We start from the raw sequence: 16246 nt of genomic DNA on the forward strand, positions 1-16246 counted from the left end.
TCATTTGGCAAATGTACCTTATTATTTTTCTTCAGTTTATTAATACTTGCCCTCAAATTGAAAGTGTAAATTGTGAGAGAGAAAGTTAATAAATTAACATTTAAAAATAACAATTGATATTGTTGTATGCTTGTGTATTTTGTGCACTATAATTTTGGGAAAATTTTAGGACCTGAAAGTATTCTGCACCTCTTTTCAAAGTTGTTGTACCACATTACTACTTGCTGCCTGCAGACGGCTGCACTCGGTCGGCCGTACTGTCGACATACAAAATCAACACGAAAAGTCGAGAAATTTCCTCGAGTTTCTTCGAACACTAATGAAAATCCCAGATTTTCCAGGTGCATAAAATTTTGGTTTTGACAGAGTTTCTATGTACATTGTTTTAACAGTCGATCAAACTTTCTTGCAAATTTGAAAGCACCGTATTTACATCCACATTAAATAGGTTCAACGTTGCTTCGGTAGAACACCAAGAAAAATATGTCTTTGCCGAAATAAAAACAACCAAAGAAATGCATTGCCACGAAGGCCCTTCTACAATAATCGTAATTATGCCTAATCGCGTTTGTATCACTTATTGCTTGCCGGCTGCAATGTCATAACTTATTTGCTCGTCTAGCCAGTTACGACTAACGCCGACCAAATTCCATCAAATATATGTAATTACGATTATATACTCTGGTTTTTAGTCGCTAGAGGCCTCCTCGTGGCCGAGTCGGGTTGCAAAAGCTAAAGAAATATTTGTTGCTAAATCACCCAGTAAATTTTAAATTTGCCACCAGAATGAGATATCCTTTGTCATCTAAACAGTATTTTTGTATTTGAATTGTGTGTGGAATATATGTTGCACTATGCTACAAAAAAAGTTCACAAAAACTTTCTATCTAATGGTAAATGAAACCTAACACTTGTAAATGTCTATGCAATTCTTGTCCACTTAAATTTCTACCATGCTGTCTCAATTTTTCATAAGGGTATAACGTTATCTGGCATTTTTAGTGAAAAAGGTTCTGTAAAACAAAATGTACGTTGAATAATACATAAATATATTTATAAAAACAAACTTTGTACAAAATTCTATTCATATCTTCTTGGCACAACAACTAAAATATCTACAGCGATGCATGAGCAATTATTCTTTCCTGAAAGAGCAAATTAACATATTAATGTTTTCAAATTCTTTTTTTTAATATAAAAGCCAAATGCACAGTTACTCACTTTGACGGGCCTCAGCCCGTCGGTTAATAAGAGTCCCACACTCCGTAGCAACACTACGGGCATAAGATTCGTAGAATATAATCGATGTACCCCTTCGACGGCCGCCATCGTCGGCATTACGTGTCTCTGTCTGAGACGTTCGTACTCCTGTAAGGTGCTTAGGCAACCTGAAAAAATTTTCTTATTTAATCGAACTTTTAAATTTTATTATAGGTAAATTTACCTATATCTCCGCCGACGGAAATGCACTCCGAAAGTACTTCGGTCAGACACCCGACGTCTCCAAATCCCAAATTCACACCCTGTCCAGCCAACGGGTGTATTCTGTGTGCTGCATCTCTTTGTAATAATAAAATATTGTTTTAATCTCATGTCTTAAAAATCAATAATTAATTTTAAATAATTTACCCTATTAGAGCCATCTTCGGGACGACGTACTCAAACGCGTGACCGAAACCGAGAGGAAAGCAGGCGCGACTACCTTCCACTTCGGCAACGCTTGGCGGAAGTTGGCGTAAATTTCCCTTTGCTTACATAAAATATATCATTGATACGAGTCTTTCTTATACAATTTGACTTTTAATATAAAACACCACACATACCTGGGCAAAATGTAGATATGGCACCGTTTACGAAAGACAACACGGATTCCACCATTCGGTTTTTTTCGCTTTCGTCCCACTAACAGAATTTACATTATGAAAATTACCATAATGTTGAAATACCCTCATATTGAAATACCACCTACAATTAAATCTAAAATTTCAATTTTAAATCCCAATTAAAAGTTTACCTCAATACATTATGAAACTCCCATTTTTCATTATGAAAAGGAGGATCGACTTACCAGTTTCATATTCAGTTCATTTACGAATTCCTCGTCGGACATCTTCATGAGTTTGTGAGCCATCGGAGACGTCGCCGACCACACAAGTGAGGAGAGCGTGTCGGTCAACTGAAATAATTTACGACAACAAAATTAGTTAGAAATTCATAAATACTATCCCAAACGAAAGATACATTGGGTATGAAAGTAAACAGTATGTTTGTAAGGCTTAGTTCTTTGCACAAAACAGCCAACTCCCAGAACTAAACCTGTGCCATGTGACTATTTTCCTTTGATGATACCTTTACATCAAAACTTGTGATATCACTTACGACTAAAGAATCAATGAGTACTTCCTCTACTGTGGTAAAAAGGCACGGAGGAATTTGTTTACAAAACGGCGGCCGTGTATCGAGAGGAAAACAACCGACATTTGAGGTGGCGTGAAGGCAACACATTTGTATTGTTAATAATTTACGCAGACCAAGTTTGTATGTTTTAAGCATACTGGTGTCCCCTTGTCTCAATTCGACAATGGCAAAAATCACAACCCTAAGTAATGAACTATAAATCTGTTACATAATACTTTGCCAATCAATACGTGTGTTGCTAAAGATAATTTTGTCAAATTATTGAAACTATAAAATATCGTATGTATGCGGACATCATAATTATCGGTAAAAAAACTTCGACTGGAAATCCCAGCTCGTAGCCAAAACTAGTGGCAAAAATATTTCACAACATATGTGCATCTTGCAATTGATGCACAAAATAACTGGTACGTCGGATCCGAGAGTCGATAGTAATAATTTCTGCAGAAATTATTACTACAGGTGATATATTAAAAAAAATTTTGTTCTTTCCTGAAATAACTCTCATTACTGTGCCAATCTTTAAACACCAGTATAAAGTCCTAGTAATCAATTAACAATAATAATGCTTAAAACTTATTTGTGTGACAATTATACCAATTAAATAGTAACTTGGATTTTCTGAGTCTTTCCAGACATTTTATTAACGTGGTGACAATTACAAATATTACAGACTGGTGAATGATTAATTTTAAAATATCTGATAAAACCAAAGTAATGGTTTTTAAAGTTAGCAATGTAATCTGCAACAAAACAAATAAATAAATTCCTTCCTTTTAAGAGTATGCACAACCTAAGAGTTTACTTAGGTTGTGCATACTCTTAAAAGAACCTAAAATTTAAAATTTTTAAAACCATTAGACCAAAGTGCATGAACTTGTATAATGATAGAAATTTGTACTTGCTTCTATAAAGACAATATACAAAGAACAAAGTGTGTAGAAATGACATTCCTACATCAAATGGCTGACCTTATACGTGGATTCCAAATGGCAAAATAAGACAAGAATTACTCCATATGGAATGACATAGTATGACGACGTACAAGTACGAAAAGAACGGACAGAGAATTTAAGGAAAATCTCGAATTGTTGGTATGGTTGAATATGGTCGAAAAGAAAATGAGTGTCAAAAACAATAAAAGAAGCACTCGACAAAACATCAAAAGATAAGCATTGTTTACTTCTACGCTTAGTCATTTCCAAAGAATGCTACCATCCGTCGCTTACCGTTAACGACTCGAGCGCAAGAGGGAGTAAGGTGGCCATTCTGCAAATCTTAAAACCAATTATTGATTTTTATTTCAAAATCCTACAAGTTTAAGAACTTGTTGAGTCAAAGGGCAAAAGCATGCACCAAAACTATCTGCATTATAATTTCTTAAAAAGAGCAACCCAATTCTTATTACCCATTTAGCATTTGTTCTGTCTGTAAGAACTCACAATTGAGAAACGTCACTTTGACAAGTAACAATTTTTCTGTCTGTCTTTATCTCAATACTGCTTAGAATATAATGAAAAGACAGTCAACCGAATTCCATGTCTACTGTAGAGTGTGAAATAGTGCTGTTTGAATGTGCATTTGACAATGAGAAAAAGTATAGGACGTAAGCAAAGCATTTACAATAATAATATTTATAATTTGCATTATGAATAAAAATAATAGTCTCAATATACTAAAGATATTTCCATATTTTATTAGAGAGGTTGCGGCTGTCATTTTCGGCCCAAAAAGTGAACGTCGGACGTTCGAGCGTCGCCATCTGGCAATTCTAGGAGGTTGATAATGGCGTTCGCTATGTCTAGCATGCCAAGTAGAAGATTGGCTTAAACTTCTTCATTTTTTTGTGTTTTGGGTTAAAATTATGACGTATTTTATTAAAATAATGAATATTTAAGCGTTTACGAACAATACTGTAAAGAAACAGATGATTTTAATCCAGAAATTTTTAAATTTTTTTGCAAGTGATGCGAAGTGCCTATAGAATGTGTGTTCATAATAGTTTATCATAATTCTGAAGGATTAGGTTTGTTCTATCGTCAATATGTTTGTAAATTTTCTAAAAATTTTCCGAGCTTCTTTCGGATTTACATAAGCCACTACTTCCCTCGACAAAAGTATGAGGTAGTCCTGTAGTCCTATTGTCCTATTGTATGGTAGGATTCACGACGCTAATTAAAAATAATTATTTTATGTTATTAAACATCCTATAAATACTTTAAAATAGTTTAATTTGTTTATTTACCTTCGCTGGTAATATTTGTCGTCGTTGAACATTTTCACCATTTTTCAACAATATCCTGTGAGTCAATGTGCAACGTGTGAACGTTGCAGCACACGTTACGAATGTGCACCGCAAGGTCTTTTACTTGGAGTTAAAATGTCAAACATGTACTTCTGCTTGCCACACAAGTTTAACGTTTGAACTTCGGCTGCAACCTCTCTATTATTAAAATTAGATACTTACAGGAAGTAGAGCGATGGGGCCGGTGGATAGGAATCTCTGCCATGCCACGTTATTTTCGCAAGGCTAAAAGTCAAAAAGACTTAACTATGATTTATTTTTAAAACAAACAAAACAAAATTTTACAACATACCTCCGAAAGTCTCAGAGTCGCAACAATGGCTCTCTGATTATAATTCCATTTAATGTACTTGACGTTCATCGCATTGCGAACAAACGAATTTACTCCGTCGGCACCGATCTGCAGAAAAGAACGCGGAGGTCAAAGATTTATTTACTTTGAAATTTTTAACCGTGGACTCACTAGCAACTTAGTCTTTATTTTTCTTCCGTCTTCCAGTTCCAACTTCACCCAGTCTTCGTCCCAGTTCGTGGCACCCACTCTGGGCAATTCGATCTTTGTCACTCTCGTGTTGTTGAAAACCGTCGGTGCGTTTTTGGCATCTTTCATTTTTTCGTGGAGGGCTCGAAGAATGACGTCGTTTTCCACGACGTAGGCGACGTCCGACTGAAATTCCGGGTGTTGAAATGCAATAGCAGCATCCGAGCAATTTTCCCAAACCTATGCACGTTTAAACAAACACGAGATATTTCACATACTTTAGTAATGATATTTATTAACCAAATTAATTAAAAATGAATACCTGTAATCTCTTAACTTCTTTGTATCTTAAACTTTTGATGATTTCCCAAGCATTAAATCCTTAAAGATAATATTTTTGAATTATTGATCTCGTAAACACAAAAAAACATTTCTTTTATCATTTGTAAATGTTTTTGTATTTCTTTAGTATGCATTTAGTCTTTGATTTTGATTGTACATTTAGTCTGTACATACATTGTATGATTGCAATCATACAATGTATGTACATTAGTGGACTCTAAATTGCATAGTCGTCTATGTATTAATTAATAATCCGGTAATAAACATCATGTGTTGACAATGTGTTGTACTATGCATTATATGAGCCGTTGATTTTGAAAGTGGGGCAACTCTATTTTAAGTTATTGTTCGATATTTAATGGTTTGCGTTTGAATGGATTTAAAAATATTCGTAAACAGCAATAGACTTATTATATATTTTTTGGTTTTATTTCGTGTAAATTTAAATAATATGCAATAACGGTTATCCGTGTCACGTGAAAAAAATCACGGTTTCGGTAGGCGCCGACGGACTTGCCTCACTTTCAAAAGCAACGATTTGTTGAAAACTCTTTTCTTTGAATGGAATATAATCATAACAACAAAAAATTGAATATTTCATTTATTTTCTTATTTTATTTCAACATTTCATACTTTTTTCAAAAAGCTATAATAAAACAAAAAATAAATTTAATTTTATAAGAAAAATATTTTTGGTAATAAGTTACATGCATGTATTGGGTTGTTCGGAAAGTAATTTCGTTTTTTTCATAGAAAAATAAACGCAATATTCTTATAATAAATAAATATTTTATTGAATTATATATTGACCATTTTGGTCAAATACCTGTTGTCATTGTTTCTGGTAGTAGCACGATTTCACATTCATAAAAGTTTTGATCATCGTTTACAAAAAACTGATTCAAGTGATTTTTGACATTTTCATTTCAAGTAAATGTCTTACAGTTAAAAAAAATTCATATAGATTGGAACAAGTAATAATCCGAGCGTGCCCGATCTGGCGAATACGGTCGGTGCGATAACGCATCCCATCTAAGCTATAACAGTTTCTGACGAGTTACCAAACTTGTGTGAAATTTGGCATTATCGTGGTACAACACTACACTTTGTTTGTTGATCAATTCTGGCCTTTTCTGTATTACTCAATTTGTTTACTCGACTGCATTACACTTTCGAATCAATTGTTAAATTGTCTGGTAAATGCTCAAAAACAAATTTCTTTAAAATCCTACCGTAGAGAGCATCTCCCTTTAATAACGTGTGGAACCCATATATCGAGCTTTGAAACGAAACCAATTCGTTTTAAGTAATAATAAACGGTTCGATTTAACAGATTTAATCTCTTAGTGATTTCACGCGTTGTTATACGGCAGATTGCTTCGATCGATAGCTTTATTTTGTTTTCGTTGGCTCCAAATGGCCATCCGGAATGTGGTGTATCTTCGATATTAAAATTGCCAGAATGCAATTTTGTAAACCAGTTTTGGCACTGTCTTTCTCTCAACACGTCTTCTCCAAACATGTACCACAATTTTTTTCTTGTTTGAACGGCATTTTGGTTTTTTAGTTATAAAAAAGCAAAATATGCCGAAAATGATGCTTTCGATTTTCCATATTTGATGGGTCGCCAAAAAAAAAAAAAAAAAAAAAATTGTACAAAATCGAACAAAATTTCTTACAAATAAGCCTTAAAATGTCGACTGTCGAAGTATATAATGAAAATGTTGGTTAAAATAAAATTGGCTGGTAAAAATACATCTAATTCCTTTAGTAATAAAAAGACGAAATTACTTTCTGAACAATCCAATAATTACATTTCTTAGTTTGAATGGTGCAGATTTTTAAAGTATTCGTGATGAATGGGTGGTACGTAGGATAATAAATCCATCATATCTTTATATTTTTCATTAGTAATTGGCCTAGTTTATGCATTTAAAGGTGATAATACTCGGCCTACCCCGTTTTAATGATAAATCAATAGTTTTAATTTGCGACTCATTTTCCGTCGATATTTTATTAAACAATTTACACAGTGCATTTCTTGAAAATCTTATCCAGAAAATATTCAACCAATTGACAGTTTCTCCATCAGTATTTTTTTCTTCTTTTCAAAATTGCCTCCTCCGGAAATTTGGTTGAATAGAAGTCTTAACTTTTCATTTCACGTACCGAAATGCATTATGTTTGCGACATTTTTGTGTTAATTTGTAATAATTTTGAGCAACCGAGAGCCACGCTCCTGCACTGTCGTTATTTAGAGTGGACTTGCCTCACTTTCAAAATCAATGGCTCATATAGTGTTAGCCAAATTAATTCACAAAAACTGTTCTCTTAAGAATACACAGGAATTGGTGTTTTGGTTTATAATATTCATTGTCATATGAACAGTGAGACCATCAATAATGATTAAACATAAACTTAGGTTGCATTTTGAGAAAAATGCATCTGGGCAATTGTAATTAAAGCACCTCCTATTCAGCACTGTTTAAAGAGATATTTAGCAGTCAAGACGCAACCAAATGTGGTCTACTGACATTTCGGAGCATGCCAAAGACATTTCAGTAAAAAAATTAGAGTTAGATAACCTAATAAATAGGATTTAACAATTTGGAAGGCTTATCGCACCAAGCCGACAAAAGAAGGACCATCTTTTAAAAAAAGTTAGTCTTTAATAATCACATTTCAAATTTAGGTAAGAATGCATTTAGGGTACAAGGACCCCTCATTGGCTTACAAACACATGGCACCAACATAAAATTATAACACTAATAGTTAACCAATGCAAAGGAATATCTAATATATACAGTGCACAGTATTTACAATTTTTAATGTAATCCATATACTAAAGAACTAAAACTATCGAGCAAAAAAAATTAGTACCAAACTCACTACTATAGCATTTTTGGCACTTCATGCAGTGGCGTAGCGAACATAACTGGTGCCCGACACTTTATTGGTGCCCCTCCCCCTCCAGAAACACATATAGTTTGTCTTGGAGACCACTTGGGCACCCAAGTGCATGATACTGCACCTTGCACCCCCTTGCTACACCACTGACTGCATGCAACATTTTATTCATACAAGACACTCGTCGTATACAAAGACCAAGGATAATCGAGACTGTGATCTACACAGAACAGTAATTTTAGGCAAGTGAAGTGAAATTTGCTAGCAAACATGAGAGTTTTCTATGGCCCAAATGTGACAGTTAAAGTTGTCCAGTATTCCATTGAGATAAAAATGTGTCTTGCAGCTCTGTAGGATCTTCTGCAAACACAACACATCCATCTCCATTCTGGAAAGGAAAGTCAATGCAAAACTTGGTTGAGTTTCCCCATTGGTGGAAAGCAACCACCAGTTGCAGCCAATGTTAAATAAATAACAATGCACTACCTTTCTTGTATCTTCCACAACGTGCCATAAGATAAACCCAACTACCACGACACCACCGAAGCCTGCAACATTATTCACTCGACTGTTCGACAACGGCCACGATACATCTTTAACAACTCATGAAGTGATAAGTTTGCACCCTCGACGGGGTCAAACTTGCAACCAGTTTCCTCAAATCGAGCGATCGTTCTCTCGACACTTTGAGGGGTCGACAATCCTCGACATAAATTCTTACGACGACACAATTTTCAAAGTGCGACCACAGTATTGCTATTGTTTTCATAAAAACAGCTTCACAAAAAATGTGCATTCCTGCAAGGTGACCGCCAATACAGCCAATAAAAATGTCACTCGACGGTACAACCACAACACACGTACTTATGCAACAGAAACTGCTTTATTGTTTCTTACGGCATCAAAAGTGCCAAAGCAGCAATTTTTGGTACTAACTTGTTTTTACAGAAATGTCTTCTGCACTTCCAAAAATGTCACCATATCCAATTTGGTTGATGTGGACTGCTAAATATTTTTTCAGACAGCATCAAATAGGGTGTACTTTAATTATAATCATCCAGTATTTTATAATAGCTTAACAAAGTCATTAAACTGAAAATAATGATATGCTAAAAATAAATGAAAGAATCTCAGATCTACAAGCATCAAAACCACACAGAAAATAAATTTCTACTTATAATTAATATGAAGAAAAGTCAGTGCTGCGATCGACCAATACTGTTATACCTAAATTAATCAACTAAGTAACAGAAAGAAAAAATCAGATGGAGGTCCTGATAGCATAATCAGCAATGCTTCTGCATGACATGCAAGAGTCACTGATTTGAGTTCTGCTCCGAGCCATTCTTTTCTTCCAGAGTATTCTAAATTAAAAGTAAAAATTATCACAAAATGGCAGCTCAACCACCTACCTCTAACCAAACTGTTGCTAATTAATCTTAAATAAAGCATGAAAAAATCCAGCAGACTGTTAGAAAATTCTACTGTGGTTTTTTTCAATTTGTCATGCAATAATTCCTAAATAATTTAGTTCTTCTGTAGAAATATATTTAAAAATTGAAAAAAGTAAGTTGTTGATACATTTAATAAAATATATTTCTTGAATGAAGGCATCAAAAATGTACAACTGTTTATGTAATATAAAAATAAAATCATACACGAATTTCATTAAACTTGAAATATGTTAATTATTTGTGTTGAATTAAAACAAAAGGACGTGACAAGACTGAAAAGAGCTTTCTGTAGCTTATTTGTGTGCAAAATATGAGCACCGATTGATAAATAAAATCTCCATTAGCCCGGGAGGATACGGAACCAGTTTTAAAAATCATTTATTTTAATCGCACGTACTCATTTTTCAATGCTATCGCTATTTATGGCGACATGTTTTTCTGACGGTCCGATCCATTTTTGCATTCGGTGCACAAAAATCTTTCTGGGTTTTCCACGATCCATTCTGTACTCGAAACTCGGCATCCAACAAAACATATAGACCTTTTGGCACCTTTACTTTTGAGAATGATTGGAAAGTCTATGGTGTCGGATCTGCAAGGACAGTACAGAATAACTTTAGGTTCTTAAGTGTCTTTGCTGTTTCCTTACTACAGCATGGTCTTGCATTATTGTAGTGTGAAAACAGAAAACAATTCTTATCTGGCTTACTTTGTAAATACATCTCTTGAGCACTTGTAAGGTTTCATAACACTTCACCAAACTGATTGTTTCTCCTTTGCAGAATACTCTGTATAAACACTTCCTTTCCATCTTTCCATCTTTATACAAAGTGAGAAAGACAAACCATGCAATAACACAATGCAATCAATCAATACTAGACATTTATCATTACCAAATTATGGTGTTTACACATTTCTATCCTCACATTTCATGGGATGATGCATAGGAGACTTATCTATCTATTAACCTTCATATGGCATTAAAATTAATTTCTTTCAAATATTGTGTGAAATATCATTAAATTATTGTCTAATATTATTATTTTTGTTAGAAATTTTAATAGTGTCTCAATTAACCCACACCAATTTAACTAAAGTTTTGCATTATTCCAGACAATTTGGAAGCATACTTTGTTGACTAAGACAAAAGAGTGCAGAACAGTTTGTAGAAAACATAGAATAGTAGCAGTATTGACCCAACATGTAATAAATCATTTCACAAATCTTGGCAAGGCACTTTGTGTACTCAAAAGAGCTCTAAAAATGTTTTTAAATATTCAAAACTTGACTTATACCTTTACTACCTTTATTAGAGATAGGTTTAAATATTTTGATAAACATTTTTGGATATAGTGTATATTCATCTTCAGATCCAATGTAGAACAAAGAATTCTCTTCTTTGTACTTGCGTGATAGCATTCTCATTATGAGTTGTAGTGTCTAAGAAGTATCGAAAGTACTCCAGACAGTAAGTTGGATAAAATGTATGCGTGAGGACTTTACATAGACAACACCTTGACTTACAATTAACAAAGTTTAAATAATAGACAAATACATCAGAACTTACACTACTTACTACGAGATACAACTAACAACACTCGCGACAATTAATAGATCCTTTTTTGAGGAACCAATCGTGTGATCTAAAGAAAAATTAATTCTACACTATAATTTTACAGATGAAGATGACTTGCTGAATCTCCCTAGTATGAGAACACATTTTTTTCTAGGGATCCAAGAATCCACTCTCGACAGTCTCGGCCACGTGGTTCACCGATCAGATCAGAGAACGATAATAGTAGTCTTATCCGGTTATACACCCCAAACACTCAGTCTAATGATAATTATAATTTATCATGATGTATAACTTACTACGATGCAATCCGATCGCTTCTCGAGTGGTTTGCTACCAGTCGTCCAAACTGGGTCGTGTCCCTCTTTCTTCCTACTTCACTCCCCACTCCAAACAAACCTCTGTATGTCTGATCCAAGTCCCGGTTAGAAAAATGATGATTCATCCGCACATGGGATGCCAATTTATACATCCCGCCATCATACATCACACCCTTCGTGTGGTCACATACAACCAATCGTTGCACGGCAGACGACACCACCCAAAAAGGTTCTACCAGAGTGGAAATTATTAACATTTCTTCATTTACACAATTACAATTTCAGGCACAGACTAACAAAACATATTACACAAAGGACATAAACATATACAAAAGTCATATGAAAAAATGTATATAGTGACACAGCACTACAGGATGATGTTAAGAACATTTTCTATCTTTGCTTTTGATGTTTTTCACTTGTGATATTATCCTAATCTAAGGACCTTGACTTATACCTTTCTGTTGCTAGGTGAGGCTTAATAATGTAGAAACAGAAAAGTTAAAGTCGTAACAGCAAGAAAGCCTCTGATTTTTAATCAACTAGAAATAATAACAAATCTGTAGAACAAAATAGATAGGCAGGGTTTTATGTAACATGTATGCTGTCACTAATGATAGGAGAGTAAAGGCACTATGTAGATAGTACCATGCAATCTTTAAAATGTTAGAGTACAACAGAAACAGCAGAAGGGGCTCTTCATAAAACTATACAAGTTAACAGGGACTAGGCATGCATTATTATACAGTATCAAAGTAATCTCCCGGTAAGGATAAAGAAAGAGCTGGCTCTAGCTCCATATATGAGAATCTTATAAATGAAAGGAAGGTATAAGTCTAGATCCCTAAATTTGCACAATATAACAAGTAAAGAGCTTTAGAAACAAGAATAAACAAATGTAGTTATATCACTCATAACAGAGACACTACCATACAAACACAAAGAAATTTCGAAATTCTTCACTCTACATTCCATCCAAAGATTGATATAGGCAATATCCAAAAATGTTTATCAGAATATTTAAATCAACTTCTAAAAGGAAGTATAACAAAGTTATTTTAATTGTAATTTTTGAATTCCAAAAACGGGGGTCATGTTCTGAAGAGTATTATATAAATTTTAATTGTAATCATCATAGAACTACGATTTTACAATTATTCTTGTATTTTATCATTCACTTTGCACCAAACATAGTGTTAGTTTCCGAGTTTTTGTTTATCCGAGGTAGTACCCACATGCTCCTTGTTATCTTAAATAATCAAGATCCTATTGAAATATGTGCATTAACAGTTCTAAACTGGTGTTCTGTGAGAATTAAAAAATTAAAATAAAAAAAATTATTTTAATCCATTAAAAAAAATTAACAAACTATACTTCATTAACTCTATTATTGATCTATTGGCCAGCCACATGATATTTAAGAACAATGTGCCACGATAATCAACGAACCAACAACCGTATTAATTGGGCACGCAATGTTAGTTGGTTGATTATTATTATACATTAAGTTATTGAGATGGAGTGGTTAATGTGCCATAATATTTGCACAATTGATCGAGTGAGTTTCAAGTCTAAAAATGGCAGGAAACCACCGACATAGATGTCGTCGTCGACAAAGTATAATAAATCAGTTTAAACATTAGATTTATTCTTAATGAATCATCAAACACCTGATGCTGAGAAATTGAATCATCAAACACCTGATGCTGACATTTTCGACCCAATACGATAGGCCATCTTCAGATGCAACCTTATTAGATTTATCATTGTTTTAGTTCATCAAATATTAGACAATCTTTGATGATGTGAATAAATATAACCACAATAAATAAATACACTTAATTATACGATGATTTTACTTGTTTTCTTCTTCCAAATATTGAAAAGAAATTAATTTGTCAAATGCAAAAGCATTCACTTATTTTATCATTCTCTCTTAACAGAGACTCAACAAAACATTCCCAAATTTCTGCAATAACTTTATTTCTTTCAAGTAACATCTTAATTTTGGAAATTTATATATTCTCTAATAAAGAACAGAAAAGAAAACACTCAGTCAAGAGTAATTCGAAGGTAGATATTCTATTGCAGTGGTTCTTAAAGTTATCAATTTATGGGGCACTACAACAGTCAAAAATGAACCACAGACAACTTAAGACTCCATCCACTTTTTACCCCATAAACATCCCTTTAGACAAAAGATTACATGCCAAAATTATTTGCCTATCCGGTCACAGATGCAAGCGATACGCGTTACACAAAAACATTCTTTTCTCCAGCTAAATGGCATAGAATTTTTTCAGAAAAATAACCAAATCAGTTCACAGACCATTGGTGGTCCGGGAACCATATTTCAGGAACCACTGTTCTATCAAATACTCAAACTCTACTATAATAAGATAAATATTTATGTTCAACACAATGTTTTAACACACATTTTCTGCTACAGAGTTAACCTTTCTATATTCAATATTTTTATAATAATTGAAATACGAGGTAGGGTCCATAATTCCGGAGATTTCACTTATAGCTACTTATCTCGAATAGTTTAAAACACCGCTTCGTCGTACGACCATCTTCAAAATAATCTCTTTGAGCGACAAAACGCTTTTGCCGGCACCTGTACCGCTTCCGGCAACATCGTCGTAAGTCTTCATTTGCAACTGCTTGTAACACTTTCACCCCATCTGGTATTCATTTTTGAGGGCAAAACGGCACACGAGGAGCGTCGTCCGGACACGTTATGTCGTCCATCCGTCACGAACGACCCAAGATCGGGCAAAGCAAATATCTTTGCCGCGACAAAGAGACTGCAAGTTGGTCCGTAACGATCACGGCCACTCTAGAAATGGTACTTCCACGTCTCGCTCATTCACTCGACTCGATCCCTTCAATTTTTACCTCTTCCCACCAACAAAACAACATCCGTAAGGTCATCATTTAAAGTCATCTAACGAAGTAAAAGCAGCACGGCGAAAAGGATTACGGATAGTCGTACAAGACAGCCGATGGTAACGCTTCCATAAGTCAAACAAGTACCGGCAAAAGCATATCATTATTTCGAAAATGGTCAAGTGCCGGTGTTTTAAACTATTCGAGGCAACAAACTATACATAAGTCCTCGAATTTTTGGACTCTGCCGCGTATAATTTTCTTATATTTTGATTAAATTCATGCATGACTTACTCTCAAACAGACTTCTAGTTCCAGGAGTCAGTGCAAAGACTCTATTGCTGTATTTTTCGGTGAGTGGAGCAAACGTACGAGGTGGAGAGCTTTCTAACAGCAGAGTTTTCTTCTCCGAAAACATTTTCTCGTGTCCTTGAAGAAAGAAAATTATTTTATTTAATCTTTACACATATTTCAACCCCTTATCCTTCCCTACTAACCTATAGAACAGGCCATGGCACATCCCACTAAACCTCCTCCCGAAATGACAATGTCCCATTCGGATTCCGTATCTTCGCGTGACTCCGTAGACAAAAGTCTTAAAATTCCAGAGAATTTATTAAGCTTTAAAGATAATTTCAACCTCGACAAACTTCTCGGATTCAGACGCATGGAGGCAGCCATCTTCGATTTCCAGACATCACGTGATTTAATGTCAAATACGTCGTCGTCAAATTAGAGAGTATAATCTTATTATTTTAATAACTAACTTAAACAATGGTAAAATTATTATACGAAATAAAAATGATTAATATCAATTAATTAAAATTTTTCGTTTATATAATAAATTTACTAATATTCTTCTCGTCAGGTGGCGATGCGTCTACCGGAAGGCAATTAATAAATTTTAAAGACAAACGAACTATCGAATTATCGGGCTGTAATATAGCTACGTAATTCATTTAATGTGCTAAATAATTTGCCGCGTGGTAGGCGGTTACGTTGCCATCTAGTGCTAGATTAAATAATTATAATAAATTTAATTTAATTTAAAATTTTTTGGAAGAAAAAAATTGGTCCGAAGCGGTGCCCGAACCCTCAACTCCCACGGGAAGTTGCAGGAGTTGGCTCTTCAGTTTCTCTAATCTGTGCTTGTGGGAAACTCGTGCCCGACATTCTTAGGATAACCGGACGCCCTTTTTTCCAAACACGTCGCGCATTTTAGCCTTCCGTCCGGCATCTGGGACAAATTTTCAAATAAACGCAAATGGCTTCCGTTATTAAAATATCTTCGTTGGAGACGCGCAAATATTTAAAGTTCACAATACATGTATTGATTTATAGTGAAAATGATGTCGTCATTTGCTAATAGTTCTTCACTTAAACCGACTGAATATCTTAAGGCATTACAATTAGGGCCGCGTTTCTTTATGCAGCGCTCGAGAAGCGCTTTACAGCGAACACACTGAAACTGGTTTCTAATTGGACAATACTGCTCGTGACGTCATTTCGCTACACTCTTGCTGCATAAAGAAATGCGCCTATCATACTTTATTT

General features: G+C 34.4%; 1 protein-coding gene across 1 annotated transcript; it reads right to left on the minus strand.

Moving 5' to 3' along the window:
* Positions 1 to 1028: 1028 nt before the first annotated feature.
* Coq6 (ubiquinone biosynthesis protein COQ6, mitochondrial) lies at positions 1029 to 15381 on the minus strand. The gene is made up of 12 exons (XM_067285948.1): positions 15190 to 15381; positions 14987 to 15121; positions 5527 to 5585; positions 5187 to 5444; positions 5016 to 5123; positions 4886 to 4948; positions 2069 to 2176; positions 1824 to 1902; positions 1630 to 1750; positions 1445 to 1560; positions 1222 to 1388; positions 1029 to 1145 (listed from the first exon to the last, which is right to left on the minus strand). The coding sequence occupies exons 1-12, from the start codon at positions 15371 to 15373 to the stop codon at positions 1116 to 1118; spliced, it is 1428 nt and encodes a 475-aa protein (XP_067142049.1). The 5' UTR covers positions 15374 to 15381; the 3' UTR covers positions 1029 to 1115.
* Positions 15382 to 16246: the final 865 nt, after the last annotated feature.

Source organism: Centruroides vittatus, unplaced genomic scaffold (assembly GCF_030686945.1).
Source record: "Centruroides vittatus isolate TY-2023 unplaced genomic scaffold, ASM3068694v2 scaffold_3046, whole genome shotgun sequence".
Taxonomy (NCBI): Eukaryota; Metazoa; Arthropoda; class Arachnida; order Scorpiones; family Buthidae; genus Centruroides; species Centruroides vittatus.

Coding starts and splice junctions, on each gene's coding strand:
- Coq6 (XM_067285948.1), bottom strand. CDS start 15,373: ATGGCTGCCTCCATGCGTCTGAATCCGAGAAGTTTGTCGAGGTTGAAA. Junction 5,586..14,986: donor AACTAGAAGTCTGTTTGAGA/GTAAGTCATGCA, acceptor ATTATCTTTAAG/GATTTAATGCTTGGGAAATC. Junction 1,903..2,068: donor ATGAACTGAATATGAAACTG/GTAAGTCGATCC, acceptor AAATTCTGTTAG/TGGGACGAAAGCGAAAAAAA.